Source organism: Patagioenas fasciata, chromosome 5 (assembly GCF_037038585.1).
Source record: "Patagioenas fasciata isolate bPatFas1 chromosome 5, bPatFas1.hap1, whole genome shotgun sequence".
In the NCBI taxonomy this organism is placed as follows: Eukaryota; Metazoa; Chordata; class Aves; order Columbiformes; family Columbidae; genus Patagioenas; species Patagioenas fasciata.
Window position 1 is genome coordinate 31,525,616 of NC_092524.1, and position 27,612 is coordinate 31,553,227.

Genomic DNA, 27,612 nt, shown 5'->3' on the forward strand with positions numbered 1-27,612 from the left:
TAAATAGTGACAGTTTGTAACCATTAGCTTTGGAGGAACACTGGAGGATGTTTTAACTGTGTCTCTAACTAATACTTGCTGTTCTCCTGGAGAGAATTACCAAGCTTAACATCTACTTCACAATTTACTGAACGAAAGGGTTTTCATTCAGTCCTTAATGGATAGGATTTGTCTATGTTGATTTGATGAGTAGATGAAACTCAAAATATAATGTGTAATCTTAAGCATTCATTAATAAAGCCAAAATTATGTCAATATTTGCTGTGGTGGTGGTTTTTGCTTTATTGTTGTTGTTTTTTGTTTGGTTTTGTGGCTCTTTGGGGTTTTGTTTGTTTGGTTTGGTTTGGTTTTTTTTCTGTATATAAAGCTTTATTATGACAAGTATGACTGGATTGAGCTAAGTCAGATACTGATACAGTGTCAAATACTGTGAGATTTGAATTGTATGGCTGTTACATTCAAATTGCTCTTTTATAATTCAGTGGTAACACAATAGGAAGCCCTGTCGGGCAGGAAAAGATGGATCTGAGAACAATGTGGTTTTGTAGAGATGAGAACACCAGGTGATGTATTTGCCGTGGGTATCTGATCTATCAGGTTGATGTTTACAGTAGAATACCAGCAATTTAATAAAAAAGAAAATGAAAGAAAAAAATAAAAAGAGAGTGGAGTGCATTTTAGTACTTTTAAAAGTTCAAGGTTTCTATCAGAACACTGATAAATTAGACTGATATGATAAGCACAGAGGTTTTTTCCCTTTTTCAAAAATGAGATAGATATTTGATGAATGGGTAAGGTGTATTTTCATTATTGTATAATTCAGTGATAAAATGACAGGAGTAAAAAGCTACCACTCAGCCTAGTCAGTATTTCCCATACTCTCCCTCCCATCCCCCAAAGGAACTGTATATATTTGTCATATGTTATCTGTGGCTTTTTCTAGTATTTTAGAATTCCACTCATATACCTTAATCAAGATTGACCTTTCGTGCTGTTAAATATAGCGTGTGTATGTACTTTATCACACAGAGCAGACAGCTTTTCCACTGGAAAAAACATACTACAGCTGATAAGATGAACAAAGAAATCATTGTTGTCTCTCACAGGGAGAACTAAAGCACAACGAGATTTAAGGACGCTCAGGAAGGCTGTTGGCAGTGCCAAGAGCTGAACTGTCTGTCTCCTCAGTTCTGGTGCAGATGCCACTGCCAGGGCCAGGCTGCTGGAGCTGGAGAGGAGCCGCCGACCCTTTCACCCCCGGCTTCCGGCTGGACTGGGAAAAGAACCTGAAAAGGCTGGATAGAGAGAAGGAAAAGCAGTAATCCCGGCTGTGAAGCTGTGGCCTCTTAACAAGGGAGAAGAAAAGTTCCCAAACTAACCAACCAATGCCTTTTTTTTTTTTCCTCTTTATCCCATTCAAAGCAAAAAGTAATGTTGCTGAAGTAATCCTAATGTCACAGGAAAGGGTTCTGTGAAGCTGAGCAGCATAATGCGCTTCCCTTTGCTTGTGCTTTCTCTGGCTGCGCACAGAAAGCCCTTCAACTGACATTTCTTTAATAATCTGTAAAAGACAACACATGTGGAAAAAACCCTTGTGTTATTGGGGAAAAAAAACCAAAACAAACAAACAACAACTAGATTTGTTTTCAGATGTTCCTTCTTTGCATCCTCTTGCGTCTTCCTTGCAGAAGCCTTTTTAATTCAAATTAATCTTTGGGGGTTTGTGAAGGTTTTGGAACTAAGGCTTTAATTATTTTGGCAGGAAGTGTTTAGTTCTCTAATTCTATTTTGCAAAATAATTTTTCACCTTAAATGGAAGTCTTGGATGCTATATTTGAGATGTAGCAGCAATTTAATTAAACAGAATTTAGTCATAACCAAAACACTAACAGCTTGACAGGGACAAGGTTCTGTAAGGAAAAAACACCAAATACGACGTGTTATATGTTTGTCGTTCATAGTGGAGATGGTGGCACACAGATACTGCAGGACTGAGCCTGTTACGTTTTATGCAGTTGGGTAAACTATCCTGACCTATTGGTTGAGAACAATTTTGTTTGTATAGTGAATAACAGCACGTTTTTTAATAGTTGATTTTGTACCTGGATCTGCTGCAATTGTTGTGGCACTCTGAAGATTTCTATCTACTGATAAGGAAGATTGCTGTTCTCTTGTTTGTGTGGCAGATCTTTAATGGAAACTGAGCTGCTGAGTTTCTTCAGCATTTAGAAAGTTGGTTCCATGGTGAAAAGCAGCTATTGGCCTGATGTCTTACTTAAGTTCAGCTTTTTTCATTAAATCAGTGGTATTTAATGGCTATTTTTAAACTGTGCTGTGCAAAAGGATAAATTTATTCTGGTTTTGGTCCCAGTTATTAACCTGTGGGAGTTTGTCTTAGTATTCTAACTTTAGCCTAATGTTTTACAGTACAAGTAGTGTGTTTTTAGTGTATTTTTTGTTGATATTGATGCTTGTGGACTATACCTGTAACAAGTAGCAATTTTATTTATTCGAAACTTTTAAAAAATTGCCGTAAGTTTTTATAGTCTGTTTTTTCTTTTTTCTTTTTCTTTTCTTTTTTCTTTTTTTTTCTTTTTTCTTTTTTTTCTCTTTTTCTTTCTTTTTTCTTCTCTCCCCCCCCCCCCCCCGCCTTGGTCAAATAAATTCCCTTGAACTTTCTGAAGTTTCCAAGAGTAGTTTTGTTTTCTAATGCTGATATTAAATATTGACCAATCTGGCCACTTGCAAATAAGAAAACAATTACCCTACAAATAAGACTTAGTAACCTATCCTATTAGCTTGTTACTCTGAATAGTTGTGGCTCCCTCTCCCACTATTTCTGCTTTTTCCTCCCTTCATCTCTGGTCCAGTCAGAGTTGGCCTGAGCCTGGTCTTTGCAGTCTAAGAAAAATGCAAATATTATTTACCAGGAAATATTCAGGGCTAACAAAAAACCAAAAAACTTTATTTATCAATATTGTTCACTTAAATTTGCAAACTGGGCATTACACGTTGATCCTTGGAAGTTTGCTGGATTTTTTTCCCTGTGTTACTCTGAGACTTGGCTTCAGTAACTTGCAAAAACTTTCAGTTTTCCAAATTATTAAACAGCAAAGCATAACAGACAGTTTACTGTAGTCTAAAACAACTGCTGTTTGTTTCCTTCTGCAATTCAGATTGTGATTGGATTAAGAAAATGAAGTTTTATACTTTTGAAATCCATATGGCCAAAACTTCATTTCTGATAGAATGCCCCCATTATCTAAAAATTAAAGCATTTATTACTACAAGAGGGACATAATCACAGACTAAAGAGAGCCCATTGCAGTTACATTGTAAAATATATATTTGCTGTCATCAGCTGTCCTAGTTGCATATCCATTCAATACATAGTAATTCGATGAAAAGTCAAAGATACTGATATTAACTGAGCCTTGTATTACAGTAGTCAATAGCATTAGTTTGAATAATATGCATGAAAGAAGAGTTTAATTATCTCAAAGTTTTTGTTAGGATCAAAAGAAAAACTGACAGCAAACACATTTCTGTCTGTCTTTGAGTGTGACACATCGAAAGGTTATAGATTACAGGGGTTATCCACAGGCCATTGGTTTGATAATAACTAGGAGGTCAAGGAATATAAAAGAAAAAAAGGCTTGAAAATAAGAGTTTAAAAATAAAAAGCACACTTTCAATATCCAAGCAAATATTTCAGTGTAGAATAACGAAGTCCCAAACCATCACTGTTCATAATAAATGTCTGTCATGTTTGATGTCTGACTGGTTGTGCTCCATGCCATATTTTATTTCTTCTTGGCACTAGCACAAAAAACATGAGTTTTAATTCCAGAAAAATATACAGTTATCTGCTATGTGTTTCTATACACATGCGTGTAGGTCTAATGTAAGAAAACATGATACAATTGCAGGCTGATAAATAGGGTATTTTTCAATATCTTGAAAACTCATTATTTAAGAATAGATACAGGAAAACTGCTATAAATTTTGATGTTTAAGCCAGCAAAGGAGAGAGCTGAGACGTTTAGCTTCAGAAAATTTCTGTTTCTACTGTCCAAATGGGAAAGGATTAGAACAGAACATTGCTTCCCTGTTAGAAATCCTCTGGTAGTATAAACGTTTGGTTCACTTACTACCCACAAATCTATTTGCAAAGATACTCACAATTTCTAAAAGAGGATAATTTTACTATTTTAGTGTTGTGAAACTTTTTTTATAAGGGTTCATTCAAGAGGAAGAAAAAATGTCTTCCATCACTTAGTTATCGCTATTGCCTTGGACAGATGATACGCTTTCATTGAAATCTCTTAGACTCCTTCAATTTTTGTATCTTTTTAGTAATGAAAGGTATGTTCCTGTTTAATATTATTCCTATGTCATTTTAAAAGTGGTCTGTATGGAAAGGTTAGAATTTTCAAGTATTCCTGAAAAAGCAACTCAAAAACCTGTCTTAGTGTGTTCTGGTTTATTAATTTTCATTTTCTTTTGAAATGAGAAGTAAATCCAGACCTATCAAGGGTGACCTGATACAAACTGCAAGGTTTTGGTGTGTTTTTACTTTGTGTTCCAAGCTGCAGTTTGCACTTCATGACTTTCACTTCCAATAGATTTTCAGAGCTGTTTGTAGAGTGGCACAATCATTTGACCTCTAATATGTCATTTGAATTCCAAAGAAAACATATAGTCAATCTTTCTAGCTTTCAGTTTTAAATCAGATTAACTCAATAGTGATAATTAGGCTGCAATGAATGGCTACTTTTTTTTTTTTTTTAGTTGTTCTACGTAACAGTAATTAGAACCTGATTTTGTCCTCATTTTATTGTTTCGCTTATATACCATATGAAAATTCTTTTGTCTTTGATATATTTATTTGGTTATATGAAACTGAATTGTTAGGATTTAGGTGGCCACAGAATCTGTCATTCACATAAATATTTGGAAAGCATACACTGTGGTGAGGCTTCATCTGAGGTACTTACTCTTTGTATTTTCAAAATTCTACAATCCAGGTCTAAACAGCATGTACCAGAACTGACTGAAAATATACAGTTGATGCTTGCAGGTAATGCATAGTGACCAAGTTAAAAGAGCTGGTATGCAAATCAGAGTAGAAAAAGGAAAGCAGCATAAATTGATGAGAAGTAGACACACTTAGCCCACATAGAAGCATTCGCTTTGGCATGATTGCCAATGCTAAGTTTGACCTTGTAATTCTAGACTTAAGGTGCTGGATGCATAAAAGCTTTTAAGAGTGACTTTTTTTCCTTGTCTTTAAAAGAACTTTGAGAATAGAATCCTAAAATGATTTTTTAAACTTCTTTTAATTTGAAAAATTAATATATTTGAAGAGGGAGGCAAGGAATTTAACTTCTGTGATTAAAGAGTCTGCCATCTAATAGACACTGCAAAGACATTTGTCAGGGCTGTTAATACCAACCCCACGCTGATGCAGCATTTGAATGTATTATTCTTTTCTTGAACAGCAGTTTTCCTTGGATGATGTGGAATTTTGTAAGGTGACAGGATTTTGCCCTGGAGGTTTGTCAAAACAACTTATCTGATGAGAACTGATCTTAATTGAGGGAGGGGGAGAGACGGAAGGAGGAGGAAGATGTTGAGCAAGTCACCGGCTCTCCAGTGTGCTGGCTGTGCATTTAGGAAATCATTTTTCTGCTTCAGAAAGATGCTGTAACAGTTCAAGTTGTTGATGATCACAAGGTCCTGCTGCACCACTGGACCAGGATCTTCTCAGTTTCCTGCATTAACTGTTGCAGCTTCTGTTTGTAGTGCTCAAGGCTTTGAGCTTCGCCTGAGCAGCAACTGCATATCTGATGTGCCCAAGTGTGATTTATATTTCAGTCTGGTAGTATAACCAAAGAGGATTGAAAAAGTTTATGCATATTTGAAGGGTATAAGCATATGGATTGTACAAACGGCTTCAAAAAATCATCCAGAAAACAGGTATGATCAAACTGAATATAATTGTATTTTTAACTGAATTATAGTAGAAGTAGCCTCCCTGGCACATGAATATGTAAACCTTAAATTGTTTTTAAAATGCACATTTCAGTTAAAATGATCTCGTCTTCTAGTATGGACAAGAGCATATTACTAATATTGTAGGTTTCAGAAAGTAAATTCTGTGATTCTTTATCTGAGGTAGGACTGAGTCATAAAACTTAGGCTGCTGCTTGAAAGTTGGTAAGCATCCTCGATATATACTTAAGGCTTCTTTTCCACTGTGGTTTCTTAAGGGCAGGATTCCTGTTGCCATCTTTCTATGTGCTTCTAACACACACTTACACAACTGTGCAACCTCTTATGTAAGATTTCACAGTGAGCAGCTTAACTTACCTGTTCTCCAAATATTAAGACTCTCTGAACTATTTCTTGTATCTTCTAATGGAGCTTTGAAATGGGTTTTGAAATCTTTGAGTGAGCTGTTGTTGTACTTGAAGCAGATGATTCTTATCTAGTATAGAACAAATACATTCATATTGCAACAACTTGGGCAACAGTTTGGTATGCCTGAGCTGCACAATTAGGACATTTGCACTACATTTTAGACTAAATCTTCCTCTTTCTCCCATCTGTACTGAAAGTCCTGTAATGAGGGCTAACTTGTATGATTCAGTATTTGCTGGATTTCAACTGGGGCCTGGCCACTTTGTAGTGAGCATGCCAGCAAAGTACCTTGAATGATAACATTTGTCTTAATGCCCTCTCATGACTTGTTCAGAAAGGCATGTTTTTTCCACTACTAGGACAGCTGACAGATAATAAATTGTAACGTTTCACAGATCACCATGGGATATGGACCAGATACAGCTGGGCAAGTGCAGCAGTGAGGCATAGCAAAGCCAGTTAAGGCTTTGTTGGAAGGAGCCTTCTTGTGTGGAACACAAGGAGCAGTGCCAACCACGTAGAGCAGCCACGCAGGGAAGACAGAGTCATCTTGGCCAAATGGCATGTTCTCTGCAGGAAGCCATATCCAACTCATGTTGTTTGAAAAACCTCATCTTCCTGCAGTTTCATTTTGAAAGTACGACTTGGAAGAATCCCAGAAGAATTTTTTTCTTTCCCCTCCTCTTTTTCTACTCCTCCCCCTCTCATGATCAACAACAACCACGATTTAATCCATTATATTATGAAATATGTTAGTACATATGTCTAGACTGATTAATTGTAGTGCTTTTTGTGTAATCTGCAGCTGTTGATGCTGATGGGTATTTGGACTAATACCTCTGATATTAGCACAGAAAAAGCTTTGATTTCAATTACTCTCCTTTATTTTTAAACAAGCCATAAATTCGTTGCTTTGCTTCACTTCTCCATTTTTTCTGCAGCACACTAAAACAAAGAGGCTTTTCTGACTAAGTTCAATTAAATGAATTATAAATTATCTTTATAAAAAGAGAATAATTTACCAGAAAGAACCAATGCAAAATGGTGTAAATCAACTTTTAATAGCATTTCAGTAAATAGTTTTTGAAATTCTCATTCATTATCATCATAGGGTTAATGGCAATGTTTTCACAGTAATCCAATTTTGTTTGTAATAATACATCTCCTCTCAAGGGCTAATTAAAAAACAACTGATTTGAAACATATTTGAAGTGAACCATCTAAGTAGCTGTGTGTACTTCATAGAGAGTGCACGTAATAGATTTTTACTTAGCTGGTACTTAGGAATTAGGTGTTCTTCTTTCAGAGAGTCCAATGTATGTGGAGAGAGCACACAATAATTTGCACAGTTGGCTTAAATTGCTATGAATATTCTAAGATCACAATGATTTTTATGAATACTAGTGAGAATATCCCACAATTTTCACCTAATGGATAGCATTATTCCTACTTTATCTGTAGGAAAACAGAACCATTAAAATGTTAAATGACTTGAACAATGTCATACAAAATTTTCAACAACAGAGCTAGAAGTAAGACGCAGTTCTTCTGAAATTCCAACTTCCGTGTCCAGATGGCATTGCTAGTATTGCTATCCTGAAGGTTTGTCACCTTGTGAAGATTTTCTTTAATCATACTTAACTCAATTAATAACTCAAAGATCCATTGTGAACCTTCAGAAAGGAAGACAGCTCTTAATGAGGAATCTGTCATCGAATCAAAATACTTCTCTAGGCTGCATTTATCCCTGTTGTAAGAGGTTCTGTCATGTGAAGCACAGGTTTCTAAATCGATATGGAGAACATGAGCTGGTTTTAGGCCACTTCTGTGTACAAAATTCCTGAATTTATTCAATGTTGATACTCTGAAGGGAAGTGGGCACAGGCTCAGCTTACTCCTATTACTTCAAGATAATGAAGCCTGTATTTCTTGGTCCTAGTCTTTATACTGCTTGGCTCCAGCGCCATTCAGTTTGCCCCGGAATCCTACCCCCCGGACTCTAGATCTACAAACATCTACCTTTTACGTTTGTCCTTGTTCCTTGCCCTCTGTATCAGCCCAACCCAATGATTTCCTGCATTTTGGCTTCCAGATTTGTTACTCACAGTGGATACTAGTCCCACTTTTTCTTCCATAACTCCATCCAGTTTGGCTCCATCACCTTTTTCTCCTTATTCAGAACCTCTTATTGGTCCCACTCTCTTTTCATTCCTTCCCTTCAGTATTACTGGTTCTCAGTGTTTTTTTATTTTACCCAGGTGTTCCCCAGGTGCTCCCCAGTGTCAATATTCAAATCTGGCTCTTACCATCTTGAATTTAGATCAGATTCTTTCCTCCTTCCTATTTTCACATTCCCAGCTACTGAAAATTATTGAGCCACTCACACAGGAGGAACTTTCTCTTGCTCTGAATTTCAGTGTCCTGGCCCACAGCAGTCCAGTTTGGAGTCTGGGTGAAATTCCTTCTCACCTCAGGAACTGGAACATGTCCAAAGCAGGCAGAATCTACAGAAAAATTAGTTGCTGAAATCTTAGTCTCTACTAAATGGGTAATAACTGCAATCTCTTATATTCATTTTCTGAAGAAATGCAATTTTACACTGACTGGCTGGTTTTGGCCCACATTTCCCAAAAATTCTTGAATAAACTGGCTAGATTGAACTAAATTTGAAAGAAGAGTGGAGATTTCTGATATTGGGTTCCTGCAAGTTTTATGTGCAAACCAAGTAGGAAAGAGATCCTGATGGTGCTTCCACTGAGGGGAAGTTCAGTGTTCATTGGAGCATTCCCATGGGAGCACAACCTTAGGACGAAGGCTGAATTCTGGAAGTCAGAGGGCAGAGCGTGGGCAAAGTGAGTGGAAGGAAGGCAATGACTGTTTGCTAACACAAAAGACATTTGGAAGAGGGTGCCATTCTTCTGTCTTTTAAAAGGCTGCATGGCATGCAGTTCATGACACAGATTTGAATTACAGGGAATTTCTTCGTGGCCTCCCAGGGCTGAGAATCCATCTATGGCATTTGGTGCAAGGTTTATATGCATCTCCATGGCTCTTGGCAGCTGCTGGAGCAGTTGCCAGTGTCCCGTGTTCTGCCTGGTCAGTCACAGCCTCTTCCCCAAAGCAGGGCACCTTGTGTCCCAGCTCTGGACCAAGGGCAGCTGAGAGTGGCTGTGAAGATACACAAGACAAATGCAGGAAGCAGTGGAGGGGTGGTGGGTGCTGGCATATCCATGAGAGAACAGCAGGAGACCAAAGGGGGTGGGAATTGTATATAAAGCCACTAGCTACAGTTTGATGTAACTAGTGGTTATTGGCCTGCATGCTCATTTGAGTTGTGAGCCTCTTGGCTTGTCCTTGGTCAGAATACAGATTTGCTGTAAGGGATGAGTTAAACAGATTTCTGACCTCATGAGACTCATCTATGGACTGTACAACATCAAGGAACTTGACTTATATCCTGCATTGGTTGATGACTTCTACCAAGAATTGGTTACAGTGATTTGCATTGCTGCTATTAATGCTCAGATGCTTTCCCAAATATCTTTATTGAAGAAAAACACACTAAAGTGTTATAGTGATATTGTAAATATGGGGCAGACCTCTTCACTGAGTCGAGAGAGAGTGCATCAGTATTACTGGAAGGAGAAACTTCAGAATAATCACGTTTAGTGTGTAGCTTGCTCTGTGTTTCTCACTATGCTCTAAAGCTGTGGTGTGTTTGGCAGCAGGAACTATGCTAGGACAGTGTAGGGATATGTTGCATACTGTCTACATGTGGCCAAATGCAATCAGGTTACTAAATTCCTGGTAAATCAAGATCAATTGAAGATTTGGAACATGTTGTAAAAGTGAATTCAGAAACAAATGCAGGACCCATTCCTGCAGACCTTCATGTAAGAAGTCCCATTACAGTCAGACATACTGAATCCCACTGACGAAGTAAATTAAAAGCAACAGGGCTATTTGCAGAGTTTGATACCTCTATTCAATTACTATTTTTAAGGGGACCTCCTATAGACGAAGTGGTACACTATAAGTAAAAACAGGTGGTGAATCACTGACTGCTACAAGCAACCTCCAAGAAAACCCAACCCCCATCCTGATCACTGCAGTTACATTTTCCCACAACTTGGAAAGCAAGTCTCATGGACAAAGTGCTGCCTATAATGTTGTTTTACAGTTTCCAGTATGTACTTGTTTTATAAGGAACTAAATTCTCTCTGTTCTGGTGGTGGAATTGGGAAACATTTGTATCTGAAGTGGGTAACAGAAGCACTACTTTTGTAGTGACTCTGAGGGAGGTTTCTAGTGGTAACCCCATTCTGCTGCTGGAAGGAAGGAACTTCCTTTTCCCCTTACCATATCAAATGCAACTTTTACTCCTTGTCTGCAAGGTTCAGAAACTGCTTTGTAATTGTTGCTCCGTTGTTTTTCCATTGTTGTTTTGCTTGGTGCTTTGAATGTATAGCTTCCTTAGCTGTCTTTCCGTCTTTTTTGCCTATCCCTTTTTTAAGCTCACTTTGATGCTAACAGTCTATTAAAATCCTTGAGGGTAAACTTCCCTTTTCTCTTAAACTGTGCGCTTTCCTTCAATAATGTCACCTTTAAATTGACATTTCCAAGTGCTTCTCAGTAGCTTTGTTCTCTCCCATTCATTTAAGGCCATTCTCCGTCTTTTTGTGCGCTTCTGGTTTCTTTGTATAGATTCTAAACCTTTGTGATGGCAAATTATGTGTACCTGTGTCTCTGTATATAGTGATGTTTGTAAAAGTAGTGTGATTTTTTTTTTTTTTTTTTTTTTTTAATTTGGACAATGTTTGTTTATAAGGAGAAAGTGGTAGATTGACCTCTTCAGTGTTACTTTTAACCATCATGCTAATAGGTCAGTTATTTGTTCACTCATTCATCAACTATGTGCCATTGGTTTATTTTGCTAATATGTATATATTTATTTTTTTATTATTTTCTGTCAATCAAAAGTTGACCTTTTTATGATATATTGTTCTTGGTGAGGAATTACTAGCCAGATGTACTGCAAATGAACTACTAGTTCTCAGTGTATATTCTGGACTTTTGGCTTTGATCTAATTATTCAAGATAGTAGATAAGTTGTTCCAAGTAATAAACTTGCTATGGTTGTGGGATGTATAATGCCACTGCCTCCCGTGGACTGCAGGACCTGGGAATTCTTCTTGCCCAGCCCCTGGAGTCAAGACCTGTGTGCCTGGATGCCTGGAGGTCTCTCCATCCCACATTAAGGAACAGAGCAGCCGCTTTCATCTTTGCGAGTTCAACCAGTAGTAAGTCCCAGTGTGCCAAAAACACAAACACTGACAAGGACGGAGGATGCAGGGCACTGATGCAGCCACCTACACAGATGGCCCCAGAAGGCACTGCCTTCAGTGGCACCCACATATAGCATTTCTTTCAACAACACCCACACAGAACACTGCCAGCACACACATGAAACATAAGCATAGACAGCCATGTCTCCTTCTCCTATCCAACTGATCAGGATTGAACCTTCCGCTCACTGGCTCATGCATTTTGAAGTTTGTCACCAAGTTACACACCCCCACACTGATGTATGTCAGCCTTCCAGCCCCCTCTCTGCCTCTGCTCTCCATGCCAGTAGTTGGTACACAGGCCTGGTGGGCTGCACTTCCTGCTCCAGGTGCTGATGGTGAGACCCTCATTTGCTTCACCTCAGCCACCCTGGTAGCGGTTCCTGGAACACAGGGTTTGGAACCTGTGGACCCCTCTCCAGCTGCTGACAGAGACCTTCACACTGCTCCAGTCCCCCTAGCAGCTGGGACACAGACCCTGTGACACACAGTCCCACTCTTGTTGCTGGCACTTAAGACTCCTACTTGTTTCAGTTGCTGGCACTGTCGATGTGGGGGACATATTACCTTAGGTTGACTTCAGTTGCTGACATGAATTTACTCCACCCCAGTCTCCCCAGTAGCTGGTACCCTGGACCCACGCTCCTTAGGTCCATGGCCATGTCAGCTACCAACACCGAGACTCTCACTGATTTAATTTGCTGGCACCACTGATGTCATGGCCCTATCTCCTGAGGTCTTCTGATTCCATTGCTGGCCCCAAATTCACACCAGTGTCTCCAGCTGTTGGCATTTACACTTTACAGCAGTTACACATGGGGTAGAGAGTGTTGTTACATGGAAAGATCATCAAGAAAGTATTTAATAAGAAAATAGGACAGACTGTGGTGAACAGACATAGGGCTCAGTCAGGCAAATGTACTGATCTACTGCTGCTTATGTGGGACTTGTCACCTTTATACCCCGCTCTCCTTCCTGACCCCCTCACCTTAAACATTCCTTAATGTTTAGCCTGCAGGTCCCCCTCAAATATCCCAAATCCACCAATTCCTCTTGTTTTCCCCAGCTTGTTGGTTACGAAGTCCAGGTTGACCGTCTCCAGAGCTCGTGCTTTATTTTCTTGATGGCCTGTCTAGTAGTGACTGGAGAGTTTGTCACTGTCTTTGTTATCTCGTCTGGTACATTTGTGTCCATATGTTTTGTTTATGACTTTTTCTGTTACTCTTTGGAAGGAAAAGTTCCTTGATCTGCTAATACTAATGGAGCGGATGCCCTGATATGCTACATATAGTTACAAATATGGGCAGGGGTAGCCAAATTCAGCTGAATGAGAATGTTATTGATTCTTCAGATAAAAACTAGCATCTTGTCTCTGTTTGAGTTGAAATATGATCTAAAAATAAAAGTCTCAGGAGAGGATTTTTAATCTTTCTTCTGGGCAGTTTAGGTAAAGTAGAGATATATATGAAATATGTTTTACCATTCATTTTTATATCAGGTTTAGTACATTGATCTGTCCATTGGAGAAGCAAATGACCTGGCAGTGGATGAGATTTCACAGCTGTGAAACATTGAAATTATATGCATCTCTTTGTATATACTAGCTAGTTTCCTATGTAAATAGCGAACCCGTTAACACTTGTAACATTTCTTTTGAAAGGCCAAAGCTAAGGGGTTGGCAGCCTGCCTACTGGAACTTTTTGATCCACCATGCACTTCCTAGCAAACATTGCCAGGTGTCCTTTCAGCTGGTCTGTGGCAAGGCTTTGATGTGCTGAGAACATGGTCACACTGTGGGGCAGCTGTGGCTCCAAAAGAGGAACAGGGAAAGTGGAAGGAATGACTGTCCAAATCTTGCTGTCTGGATAGTCTGGCAGTCATGGTCCAACTTTTGCAGCCTCGATGGGAGCAGTGCAAGCTTTCGAAGCCCCTAGAGGCAGACACTGATTTGGTGGTAACAGTTCCTGGCCCTGTGTTATGATGAGTAGAAGTGACATCACTGGGCATGTGGCATGAACGGAAAATAAAATATTTAGCCTTTACTTGTATCGCTTACTGGCCAGGGGGATCAGATATAAGTATTACTTGTGTGAGGTCTGCTTGCAGGCTGTGGGTTAGACTTTGCTTTGATTTTCACCTGTAATTCTGATACCTAATCCTCCTATTAAAGTCATTGCATCGAAGAGTATTGATCATGCCTTTCTGTCAGATTTATGCTGAGGACTGTACAAACTGGGGGTGGGGAAGCTCCTCAAGATTTCCTACAGTCCAAGCATAAAATGAGAGAGAGCAGGCAGGGAAGCACAATTAAACGCTGTTGCTCGGTGTCAGCACTGTGCTTGCCACACCGACTTCTGAAGGAAGATCTAACAAGTGAATGCTGGACACTTAACATTATGTCATACAAATTAAAAAGGCAAATACTGTGGAGATCCTTATTCCCATTGAGTTATTAAAGCTGGAAGAGCCAGAAGTAATGCAGAGTGTTTATGGGGAGCTATATTATTAACAGACTGTTTTGTTTCTTTTGTTTTTTTCAGGTGTTCCAGGACCTTGGCACTTCTGTGTTGTCAGGTGCATTTAAAGGATACAACATCTGCCTCTTTGCATATGGACAGACAGGTTCAGGAAAAACTTACACAATGATGGGAACACCTGTGAGTTACACCATTTGACAGTTATGGTTGAGGGCAGGATGTCCAGCAGAAACATCACTTTATTTTTAAACTGTGATTATGGTGCTTGTTGAGCATAATGCTTATACATGGTTTATTTGGTATTTATATGTATAAAATGAGAGTTAAGTCTTTACATTTAGGCAAATAATCTAGAATCAGCAAAAAATCCTAGAAAATACAGTGTAGTTTAAATATTTATTTTAGATAACCTTATTATCTTATTACGTATGAATCTTATCTCCATATTAGAGAACAAAAAAAAAATCTATACCCCTGAATAGTTCTGGTTTTTAAAAACTTACAGCTCAAGATAGTATGAAGTCTTCCTTCTCATAGAATTTTTGAACAGTCTGAGCTATGCTGAAATTAAATTACTTTCACAAATAAAACTGGACACAGTTCAAAGGAATACTTTTGTAACAGGCTTCGTTATCTACTTGAGACATTTATCTGTTGCAGAAATTATCCTTTGGTGTGTGGAAACTAATACTTATGTCACTTCCAGATTTGAGATGTATTTGAATGGTGTTTGCAGAAGCCGTTACAATTTAGGAGTCCTGTCTACCAGGAACCACTTAAAGTGCACTTTAATCCTGGTACTCAGACCAATGGAGTTAGTTGAGGTTTTCCTGCATTCTGCAACAATACAAGGCAATTTGGTCTGTATCCATAAATGTTTTTGGCTGTTGGTGAAGCATGCCCCTAAAAAAGAAAAAAGATATTTAACATTTTCCATGAGTGGACCACTATTTCCTACACCCATGGAATTCAATTTTTAATGTGAAGTAAATGTAGAATTTGTTAGAACTCTAAAGATGAGAAAAAACTCTTCTGGCATGGTTGTGCTTTGGAAAAATTTGGATTTTTAAAATTTTACTTTCCCCACAGACATCAGCAATAGGATTTTGTAACGTCATGGTCTGATTTTGTATTAATTTTATTCTAAACAAAGGTTAACTCTATAAAAGCCTGAAGAACTGTTAAAATTTGACTTAATGGGTGACGAACTAGGATATTTGTATTGTATTATTTTGAAAATATCTTAACAATTCCAAATAGCCACATTTTGAAATTATCATAATTTATTTCCAAGGAAATTCCCAGGTGTAGTGTTTCTAAGATATTTCTGTCTTATAAAGCGATTTCTTTCTCCAGTGGAATCCTGCTTTGATCTGATGTTTAATAACATATATTCACTGTGAAATGATGTTCAAAACTAGGAAGAAGCAAGTGTTTGGTATAAACTGGACTTTTGTTTGTGGTGGTCCACTTGATGAACCTGGACTTTCTACCCCAACAACTTTTCAAGTGTGCCTTCTAAAAGCCCTTCAGGGTGTTCAGCAAGCAGATTCCGCCTAAGCCTGCGAGTCTTTCTCAGGATATGTTGGCATTGCCATCACTAAAGCTTGAGCAATCATGTCAGAAGAACAGTTCATCACACAAAAACACACCGTTACTTCAGTGCTGCATAGAGTGTTCGGGCAAAGTTTAAATCGCTGGTTTGGGTATTGTTAGCAGCCCATACCCTGCCCTCTTCAGGAGACCAGATTTATAAATTTAGACCATAAAGCGTTCCAAGCTCTGTGATGAAATAGCATAAAGAAATAAAGGTAGAATAAGGACTAAACAAAATATTAGTGACCAATCAAACTAGTTTCAGTGTTGGCCTGGCTTCATCTAGACTGCAACACTTCTGAAATAGGCATGTCCAGTATCTTTGCATCAAACAGCTCTTAGATTTAACCCAAACCTCTAAACTTCTCATTGATGGTGTATAAGTTGCTCTGAAGTGATTTTTGCTATAAATGGCATTTGCACTGAGGCTAAGACAGCTGACATTACGCAGCATGTGCGTCCCTACAATGTTTCATATGCAAGATGCTTCAGCTGGAGTAGCAGAGCATTGCCATGCTGTTCTGAACTACTGTACAGAGTGGTTTGTGTTGTAATCTGCCATACAGTCATTACTTTAATGCTGCACTATGATTCTGTCCTTTTCTTATAACTTGGCATTTATTTTAAAAAGAGGTTTGAAAGAGTGGTAGCAAGTATATAGTTTAATGTTTTTTTGCTTCTTATTTGAAGGCATCCATTGGGCTCACGCCTCGTATATGTGAGGTAATTATTCTTTATTTCTCTTGCATTTGTGTGGTTAGATTTTCTTGATGGATTTTAAATTCACATAAACTTCTGGTTTGTGCAGGGCCTCTTTTCAAGGAAGGATGATTACTCAGACCAGATAGCATCTTGCAGAGTAAAGGTCAGGTAAGTGTGTCACTGTTTTGGGCAATGCTATGAATGCTTTCAACAACATATTCCTGTAAGAAAACAAAGCAAGTGCATTAAAAATTTACTTCCTGTTTCTTTAATTCTTACATTTGACTCATAATCCTACATTTCATTCTTACTCATTGTTCCCATTGATCTGATGAAACATGATGTTTGGAAATCCGGGGATTTGAACTCACTGCTATTTAAAAGCATATTTAATGAATTTTAAATAAATACTGAGTGCCTTTTGCTTTTTGGAAATTTGCTACTATGAGTTCTTTCTATGTGCACTGCTTGGGAAGGGACAGTAAGAGAGATAACAAATTCATTAACTTTGCTATGAAAGATATATGTAAGATTCAGGTAGCTAAATTGTCTAAATACATGCTTTCTCTCTCTGTTTTTGTTTTGTTTTGTTTTGTTTTGTTTTAATTATGTGCATTTTAAAATCCTTATTTCTTTTTCTTTTCAGTTTTCTTGAAATCTATAATGAGCGTGTCCGAGATTTGTTAAAGCAATCAGACCAAAAGAAACCTTACACACTTCGAGTCCGAGAACACCCTGAAACAGGACCATATGTCCAAGGTGAGAGCAGGCTTCACAACTAGCATCAGAATTTCAAGTAAATGTGTACCAGGTCAGTATGTATGTTTGCATATGTTCCTGGCATGACCCTAATTGCTTCTACTCTTCAAGAATTACTTTCATCAAATATTTTGCTTATTAATTTGAACATGGGTAATATACTGAAATCTTTCCCTCTGTTATCCCACTGATTGGATATCCTGCACTATTCTATTTGCCTTTCCAAACATAGGTTGTGTGTGAGCCATAGGGGTTTGCTTTCTTTTGTTTTAAAAAAAATCTTAACTTGATCAAGAAATCCACCAATATGAGCTCTAAGTGGGTTGTATAGGTCAACCTGAGGTCCCTCCATACCTGTTTCAGTCCTTGGCATTAGTATATTTACAAAATAATGATAATAATAAAGTAGATAAACTCAGCTGTTTGGTGTTGCAGGACAGGCTATGAGAAGCAATTAAAATCATATTACCCAGGTGAGAACCTAATAAGCTTAATTTTCCTTCATTAAACTGATGAAGCACAGGATGGGTAATGTTGGTGCATTATATGATAAAAATGTCACACACTTTTTAATTCATGCGTGCAAGAGCAGCCCCTTTGGTGGCTTTGTGTTTTCTAGTGAATCATAGCTTTCAAATCAGGTGATACAGAATGAGGAAAAAAAATAACACATGCTTGCATTTTTTCCATTTCAATTGTCTTTCCTATTTTAGTTCTTCTCTCTCATTGTTTTTTTGTACTTCCAGTTAATGTCCACTTTTGATTGGTGCTGTCATTTCAGGGTCTTGGATAGCTTTAAATTGGACTTTGACTGTGGTTGTTTTTAAATTGATTAGCTCGCAATGGACAGTTTACCTGCTATCTTGCCATTTATCTGACCAACAACTGACGAAAGACATGTCCCTCAAAATCAGTGCACCAGTGCAAAATCATACAGAGCAGCTTTACAGTGGAGATCAGAAGAGAGAGTCTTTTCCAAACAGGTGCAAGTTTCAAAAATTAGTGAGTTTGTTTAGAAAGTAACTGTGTATGTTTCCTTCTGGGTGTGCCTTCTATCTAGTGGGCAGAATTCCAAAGTTGCCTCTGGTATCGCTGCCTCTGCAACTGCTTGGCTGACCACCAAATGGGTAGTAACACCTGGGAGGTGCAGAATACATATCACAACCAAATTTTATTGGTCCTGTCACATCAGATCAAATGCTGATTTATTCTGGCTTTTAAATCAGAGTTACTTCTGTTCTCCCTGGTTCGCTTTTCTCTGTCTCTTTGTCACAGCATCACACACCAGATTGTTATCTGCATTTCAGAGATTAAGGCAAGACACGAAAACAGTTAGGGTGACTCGACCTTGTGATTGAATGGAGCCTGGAATTCCCAGCTCTCATTCCCTGGACACCTGCAGTATTAGTCACAGTACATCTAAAATCCGATGGTTGTTACCAATTCCTCCTCTCAAAATCTGAAATAAGCACTTAGGAAGTGTTTCACTTGCATGGCCCTATGCACGAGGGACTATCTGGCATTCTGGTTATTTCAGCTGTGCTTTCCCAGCACATCAGCATCCTGTTTAAAGAAAGTTGGAAAACAGATGAATTAATGGTCTCATTAGTATGGCAAGCTTATCATTCTTTGAAAAGCGGATTCATAGACATTTGGCTTTTACTGAGGTCTTTCCAAGATTCTCTTTCTACCTGCTTGTTATCAGAGAACTTCATTGTTGGTGGAGTACAGATACTAATTATTTTCTTTCAGCAGCTGCTCTTTCACCACACAAGAAAAGGTCTTTAAACTGCTTCCTTCCTTGGCAATTTCCATCTCTTTTCTCAGGCCTTATATCTCCAGTGATTCCTTGGCTGCAAATAGTGGAGTTGCCTTGTTTTAAAAGAAAATGAAGTTATAGCTTCTGCCAATGGGCTGACTTGCCTTTTGTCACTAGTTTGTCTTCATATGGAACCTTCCAGGCCAAATCTGTCACTTTTTTTCCAGTTCTGGTTTTTGTGGGGTTTTGTTTTGTGGTTTGTTTGAAGGGTTTTTGTGGGATTTTTTTTTTTTTTTCTGTGGTGTGGGGGATTTTATGGTGTTTTGTTTTGTTTGGGTTTTATTTTAATTATTATTATTTAATTTTACCCCTTTTGAGTAAGGATTTCATACTTAGACACAACTAAAATTTTAAGTAGAACAATTTTATGTTAAAGTTCTGAAATACTCGATAAAATTTTCCAGTTGTTTAGATTTTGTAAAATAAGAGGAAAGAATGATGGAAAAAGGTAAACCTCAATAATATTTGGCAGCTTTGGCCACGTTCGTAAATTCAGTACCTACACTTTATTTTAGAAGATTCTCTTCCTCTGTATTTTATGACAGGCTCCAAAAATCATTGTCTTAATGGATATTAAAAAAAATTAATTGTAATGATAAATGTGCTTTATGTTGTTAGAAAAAAAATGGTAGCATGCACGAAAAATGAAGTAATTTCTCTACTCAAGGCATCTTGGGGTGTAATTAGATGCTGTTGTGAGAGCATGTGAACAGAAGTGATTTCAAGCTGGTGAGTCAGTGGCTTAGGGCAACAATCTTTTTTTAGATGTATCTACAGAAGTATATATTAATAAAGAAATATGTGTATGTAAAATTTACACAATTAAGAATTGCAATAGTATGCTTTACTTGATGCAGCCCTGGTGATTAGTCCCTGGGGAGCGGGACTAATAAAGGTGTGATTACACAGCTCCTTTTGCAACTGCACTCATTAGCTCGCATCAAAAATAAGCAGCAGTGTGAAAGTCCAGAGGTCTTTTGCATGTGGGTGATGAGTACAGTCAGCTTGATTTTAATAACATCAAATTCAAGAACATAAAGTGGTTCACAACACTGGTACAAAATGCCCTTCTCAGCTTCAGTAATATATTGTTGCAGTCAACAGTTGCTGATTTCTCAGCCTTCTACGTGCTGAAATAGTCCTTGGCAGTTTTATGTGTAGTCTCTCAGTGCAGGATCAGAGCACAAGAATGTTGTTTCCAATAGCTAGATGGCCAGGATCAGAATTATCAGCAAGCTTACTAGAAGGGGAGCTTGTTTTGTATTCCCCTTCCAGACAATTTGCTGTAAGGGAGAAATAAAAATGGTGAACATCAGCAAAGCTCAGAAATTTTCCATTATTTCCCATAGATGCAGTATGTCAAGGACTGTCATCTGTATTTGCATCGTAACTCTTGTAAGCCATTGGCAATTTTAAGGTTTGCTGACTTGATCAGGAGGTTCCCAGTGTACTGTTAGTTTGTGAATTGTGTGGTTGGTGTCAATGATATGCAGAGTACAGCAAGCATTGGATGAAGACCGGATAGAGAGGAAAATCAGAAAACTTAACCCCTTAGAGGATGCTCAGATGCTCTGCGCAATGCATTTTCCATTTACAAGTCCAGTCAGGACGTCCCAGTTCTGAACACTAAGTATTTGGAATAGTTTCCAGCCCATCATTTTTCCATGTAAAGGCTGTAAGATTGTAGCCTTTAAAATGCTGAAATTGATTCAGTGCTTTGAGTTGGAATTGTTTCAAGCTTCTCCCTCACAGATGGTTGCACTGTTAAGGAATCGGCCTCTCTTAAATCAGGAAATGATGCAATCTATTTTGTTACTCTGAGACAGATTTCTGGGAGAGATCCTTTCTTATTCCAAGGCAGATTTCTAGATGAGCAAGTGGTTTTGATATTTCTGTTTCTTGAAAATGACCTTTTTTTTTTTTTTCATAGTAGCCAACACAACACTTTGTCATTTCTTTTCAAACAACATTTACAATATTTCATTTACCTTAAACAAAAACTAAAATTTTTTTACCTCTGGTCTAGATTCACTACTGCAGTACTTATAGAAATGTAGCTAGGTAGAATTTCGTCCATGTTTCCATTTTAAAACTGGATTCTTATTCAGTTAAATAAGATCCTGAAAAATAGTCTGGGAAAACAATATGTGATAGTTTCCATATTCTGAGTTTTGAAGATCCCAGCGCTGCTGGAAAAATAATGGGCCTCTTTCTTGAATGGAAAATGTGATGACTTCTGGAATTAATGTATTGTAAAGGGACACGAGAGAGCAGAAGAAATGCCTTTGTTTGAAAATCATACTTCGTGTGTGCGTGAGTGTGCATGCATGCACACTACAGTTAAGGTTTTTTTAAACTGTGTGTGATCCAAATATTTTTCTTTATGTATGTCAGTTGTTAAGAGACTAAAATAAATTCCCATCTTTGGCTTAGATTTTGCTTTCACTTAAAGTTAAGCAAGCTGTTATCGTGTGAAGATAGATTCTCTCAAACAATGTCAGAACTACTTATTTCAGTCTTGTAGAATTTTATGTTTATCTTGACGTACATTCTAGCAGTAGATAAATTATTTGATGCAAATAAATCACTTTTTTCAGTACTATGCCTCCATCCACCCTTTTGTGGCCTGCAATACAACTACCCAAACCTGAATCAATGCAGGGAAAGGAAATAGCTCTGGAGTCCGTCTCTGAGATATAACATTTCACCAAGGAGTGTTTTACTAGGTATTGTATGACAAAGACTTGCTTCATAACTTAGGTGATTTTTTAGGAGTCACTGCAGTACTAATGATAACTAATCATCACCATGAAATGCAAATGAGGCATATTAAACTGGGTTTCTGTAAAATACAAGCCTGTTGAGGTTAATTTTGTGTCTGCTGGCATCTGCATTTTGCAGGGGCTGGCAGAGGCGGCTCAGCGCAGCAGCACACTGCCCTCCGCTGGGAGGGACCTGTTCGTCACAACCACCGCTCCGACACAGCATGCTCTGCAATGCAGTGTTTCTGTCATTTTGTTTTCAGTGGGCTTTTTATCCCTTACCAATAAAATCAGATTTAAAAAAAACCAAACCCAACCACACCCCACCCCCCCCCGAAAAACAAAACAAAAGAAAAAAGAAACAAAACACTACACACAAAAAAATCCCACAAAAAACCAAAAAACAAACAAAACCAAAAACCAACCAACAAACAAACAAACAAAAACCTGAAAGCAAAAGATATGAAAAAGACAGATGTTTCGTATAATTATTTGGCTGGAATACTGATCAAGTAAATGGTAAATATTCAAATGGGTTGGTTCCTAATTCTGTTGCATGAGCAGAGCAACAATCCAGAGGCAATGGCAAAAAGCTTCTTTACAGGTTCTGTACCCGATTTGTGGCAGTGACATAGCAGTGACTCCTATGGAGTTTCAGTTATATTGTTTTAAAAATACCATTATTCTGCAGACAAATTGGAAAAAGGTCTGTAGTTTGAAGGTACAAGGCATTTTTTATACTGATGTCACTGCATCTGGAGGATGGACTGGAATTTTTTTATTTTCTTTTTTAAAAATAAAATAGTTATTCTAGTTGAGAGGCTACTCGTAGAACAGACTGGCAGCCAGCAAAACATCCTTATGTTACTGATGTTGGGTAAATTGTTGGGTAAACTGACTGAAACTTCCTGAGAAAAATGTACATTTAACTCTTTAAATCTTTGGCAGGATTGACTCAACATTTAGTTACAGACTACAAGCAAGTTGTAGAACTTCTAGAAGAAGGAATAGCTAAAAGGTATTTTATAAAACAACCCAGCTCCATCTTTATTTAGCTCTTCTTTCACCATGTGTTTTTTCCATTGATATTTATTTTACTGACAGTGTTGCCAGTGCTTTGTCATGACAGGATGTCAGATTTGCTGATCTTGCACGTGATGTACAGATAAGATGTGATGTACCTTCATATTATCCATAGCTGCAAGCACTTGCTTGTGGCATGTTAGACTCTATAGCTTTCATCTCACTTGTTAGTTATAGAATAGAATCATAATAGTTTGGGTTGGAAGGGACCTTTAAAGTTCATCTAGTCCAACCCCCTGCAATGAGCAGGGGCACCTTCAACTAGATCAGGTTGCTCAACTTAGTGATTTAAAACTACTGAAAATATAGTATGTTTTTATTTATTTTCTAGAAGCATTTAGTTTATAATTATTTAAGTTTTATAAATATTTTTTAGAATATAATCCAGATCATGCACATTTGCTGTGAGAGAACTGTGGGAATCGGCAGAAAAATGAAGCCAATTATTTCAGCTCTCATTAGTCAAGACTTTTTTTAACTTTTTTGACAGAGAGCCTTGGATATCAATACAACTGCCATTACAGTGATGGGAAAGGTTTATATTTGAAAGAATCCTCCAAATATAAATCACAGTTCCAAAATTGATATTAATTCTTATGAGAGACATCGAGATTTTAGAATATCGGTGACACTGGGAAGTAAATAAAAACTAAGCTGCATTTGTGCATATGCACAAAAACATAGAATATACAGCAGGATTAAGTTTTGCTGTTTCTGCATGTAGCAATCAATAGGTGCAACTCTATGGTCAGAAGAGACTTTTTCAGAACAACAAAATTCCTTTCTGTCTGCTAGTGTAATCCTACAGTTGTCTCATTGCTAAGGAAATAGAAGATGTAGAGAAAACTAAATCAGAAGTTCAATATCTTGTGTGTAACTTTTTGTGATGCTGAAGTTTTGAACTTTTTTACTTGCATGAAGCCAAGTAACTTTTCAAAAACTTATTTGGAATATACTGTTTACCTATAGCCTTTATTTTTATGAAATATTCTGCAGAGTATTTATTGGCACATTATAAATGCAAACATACTAATTTAAAGCATCTGCAGTCTGGGAAATTATGCCAAATGGACATCAGGAAGATCTTAGGGATAAAGAAGGTGGGGAACAGGCTGCAATTACCCCATGTGGCTGGAGGCAGGAGAGGAGCAGGTGGGTCATGATGGCTCTAGGTCAGACTACACAGGAAAGACAGGAGGGGAAGCTTCTGTACTATAATAACAAGTGGAGTTTTCTGAAGGCATTTTTTCTACCAGCTGATTTTATCAGGCCATCTCCAGCCCTGCTTTGGCTGTACCTATTATAAAATAAACAAACACAACAAATTCAACATGCAATAATTTTTGGAGGTTTTTTTAACTCGCAGTGATATTTTTTTTTCTCTCAACACTCCATCTCAAATGCTGAAGAATAGAATTTTTAAAAAGCAAGGAATACAAATTTCCAAATTTCCAAAAGCAGAGCCCTGGTTCTGTGTAAAGCAAAACAACAAAAAAATCTAAATAATATTATTAGAATAGTTTAAAATATTAAAATGTACACCACATGCAACAATGAAATTAAAGATATGAAAAAACTGACACATATGTTCTCCCATAAAAATGCCTGTGGCTTTGGGCAGTGCCCGCTCCTGCGGCTGTGGGGCTGCAAGAGCCAGAGAGCGATGGAGAGGGAGGAGAGCCCTGGCTGGGGCTCATGCTCAGGGTGGTTCATGCAACTGCATCTCTGCTCTCTCCTGCCACTGCTCTCTGCATTGCTCTCACAGCTGAGCTCTGACAAAATGCTGGTTCCACAGTCCTTGTCTCCGCTACTCAAATTGCCCGCTGTTGCTGAGGGTGAGCTTGGCAACGCTGATGCTGAAGGCTCCACATGGAGCTGATATTGAAGGCAAGCTACAAAAGTGACAAAGGAAAAGACCTGTGCCCTAGGCAAAACCCTGCTTTCTTTGGGTTTGTCTAAGCAAAACAACACCAAAGCAAGCAAAATATCCAGAAGTTTCTGCTGCAGACAGTTGGAGATTGCCACTGCTCCTCCTCCTGTGCCTGGTACCTGCTTGCCAGATGGAGCCAAAGCAGATGACCGGTCTGTCCATGGGGTAAAGCCAAGCAAGTGGCACACAAGTGAATTACAGTATTCATTTGATACTCATATTCCTCTCACAGCGTAAAATTACTGCATCAGCCCTGTGACAGAATGGAGCCCCAGAAAATGGTGTATGAAGCTTTTCATACCCTTTAAAGTGTCAAGTAATAAAAATGCGAACAATACGGAGAAAATGTACTGGGCTAGTACATTCAGTGGTGTTGGGGGTGAGCTGTATGATGGTGTTGCTGGCTGTACTTCTCTGCTGTGTTCTACACTTGCACAACACCTTCCACCTGTGCTGTAAGGCTGTTTGAAGATACTTCCTGAGAGTGCTGCTGGTGGACACAAACCCCTCTAACTGACCTATGGTTTCCACCTTCCTGGGTCTTCTGCCAAACACTCTGCGATCAGATCCAAGAATACAGCCTACCATATTCACCAAGTTTCGCATTCCTTCGTCTTAATTTATCTTCTGTATTTGTTATTTTTGCTTTCCCTGAATACAGGGGAAATAAGTCTTTGTAACTGAATGGTTTGTTCTTCTTTCTAGAATCACAGCAGCTACACATATTCACAATGCCAGCAGCAGATCCCATGCTATCTTCACCATCCACTACACTCAGGTTAGCTAAAAATAACACAACTTCCTCTTCACTCTCAAAAAGCATTGTTCAATGTGTTGTGCATTGTTTACTTGTCACTGATTTGTGCTATTTGTAATAATCTCGGTGGAAGCTGTTACTTACTTCCTTTGGATCCCACTGCAGATGTGTTACGCTTCCTGCACCCCGATGTGTTGAGTGTTTACTGAAGTATTCTTGTTCTTTTATGCAAGCGTATAGTCAGAAGTGATGCCAAAGACTCACTGTACAAGGACATGTTTAAAGTTTTAATCAACCTTTTGAAATGCAATACTTCTAGGATGCTGTGAAGTTTTACATGCAAATATGTTTGAAGTTATGTTTTGTCACACTTGTTTAGGATCCTTAATTGAAGTACAGCATTAGTTTAACACTTAACAAAATTTTGTATCTGTCCAACATTTCGGATGTGCTCATCTCTTTAGAATTTGGCATCCAGTACTCACCCAGAGACAATGCACCCTTTCTCCAGAGGAATTATATCCTTCCCTGGCAGGGAAGTCGTTCAGTGATCCAATAGACCTTTTCTATCTCACACTTCTAACATCCTGTAATCACAGAACATTTTGGGATATTTTTCAGTAGTTTCACAAAAGACTTTTGGAATACATTAGTGGAAAATAACCCTGCAAGATCTACAAGAAAGCCTTTCACAGTCGCTAGGCAGTAAAGGTTTTTTTCAAGAGGAAATCGGCGTAAGAGGGTAGTTTCTCTGTCCACTGAGAAAGCTGTTAATTGTTTGAACATAGCCAGTGGGTCAAGGTCACAAAGAAAGGCAGTGCGACAGTCATATGTACAACTCAGTTTCAAATGAAAGAGCACATCTATTTTATTTTCATTCATTAATTAATAGGAATAATCTTCCTTATTTATATTTTTCTCTTCAGGCTATATTGGAGAACAATCTCCCCTCTGAAATTGCAAGCAAGATCAACTTAGTCGACCTTGCAGGCAGGTAATAATAAACTGGCGGGCAAAAAGATAATTTTCTTTGAAGATGCTGGTAATACTGCCTTAAAACATGAAATTTAATATATTAAAACTTCATTAAACTAACAGTAAGACTGACTTTTATATACAGTAACAAGGAAAACTGAGCTAATATTGTTTGTGTCATCTGTTATTTTGTATTGAGTATTGGATTTCATTGGAGAGCGGAATTCCATGGTCCTCAGATCCAATACTGTGCTGTTGCATACATTTAGCGTAACTTCATTCAACCCTGTATTCCTATAAAGTGGCTTTTCCAGTAGCTGTTGGTGTAATTACCAAATCTGAGCTTGACAAGAGGGAAAAAAAGGAATGTATTCTTCATAGCTGCCTAGCATGGACAAGATAAATTGTCATATCTTAGTGCTTGTGTTGTTCATGTTCCAAAAGTTCCTAAGTCTCTGATCTTAGCTATACATTTCAGTGAGGAATATGTGGTTATGCTGGATGTAACAGAGAACAGAAATATGGAAGTTGTGCTGAGGAGTTATAGAACAGTTGGAGAGCAGGGCATTTTTATTTCTCAAGAACATAAATAGCCATGCATGTCTGAGCAGAGGAAGTAGTATTGAGGGGATATATAGACTTTGTTGTTGGGGGTGGTGGTTGGTTGGCTGGTGGGTTTGTGCGGTTTTCTTTGTTTGGTTTTGGTTTTGTTTTTAATTCAGAACCACTATGATTTGGTTTTCCAGTTCAGGCTTGAATTTATGTTTTGATGGGTCTTTAACAATAGTTTGCACCAATGGCCTTTGCTCATGGCTTCTTGGGCTTTTTAAACCAGAGAGCAATGTAAAGTATTCAAAGCATATGATTTTTTAATTCCAAAGCTTGCAATTTCTGTTTTCTGATATGTCAGGAAAATACATAATGTTTTCATATTGCTTGTATGTTAATAATTAAGTATTTTTGTTTGGTTTGCATTATCTTTTC

At 38.1% G+C, this 27,612-nt stretch overlaps 1 protein-coding gene across 3 annotated transcripts in view; it reads left to right on the forward strand.

The window, feature by feature from the left end:
- The window catches only part of STARD9 (StAR related lipid transfer domain containing 9), a 109,878-nt gene that overhangs the window by 34,485 nt on the left and 47,781 nt on the right, over positions 1-27,612 (forward strand). For 2 of the 3 annotated variants that reach the window (XM_065838068.2, XM_065838069.2), the window contains exons 4-10: positions 14,309-14,425; positions 16,532-16,564; positions 16,650-16,711; positions 17,190-17,302; positions 22,832-22,901; positions 25,602-25,674; positions 26,580-26,647. In XM_065838068.2, coding sequence (XP_065694140.1) covers positions 14,309-14,425; positions 16,532-16,564; positions 16,650-16,711; positions 17,190-17,302; positions 22,832-22,901; positions 25,602-25,674; positions 26,580-26,647 — 536 coding nt within the window. Of the gene's footprint in view, positions 1-14,308; positions 14,426-16,531; positions 16,565-16,649; positions 16,712-17,189; positions 17,355-22,831; positions 22,902-25,601; positions 25,675-26,579; positions 26,648-27,612 lie in introns of those variants that run through there. The other variant, XM_071809226.1, reaches the window with a different exon arrangement.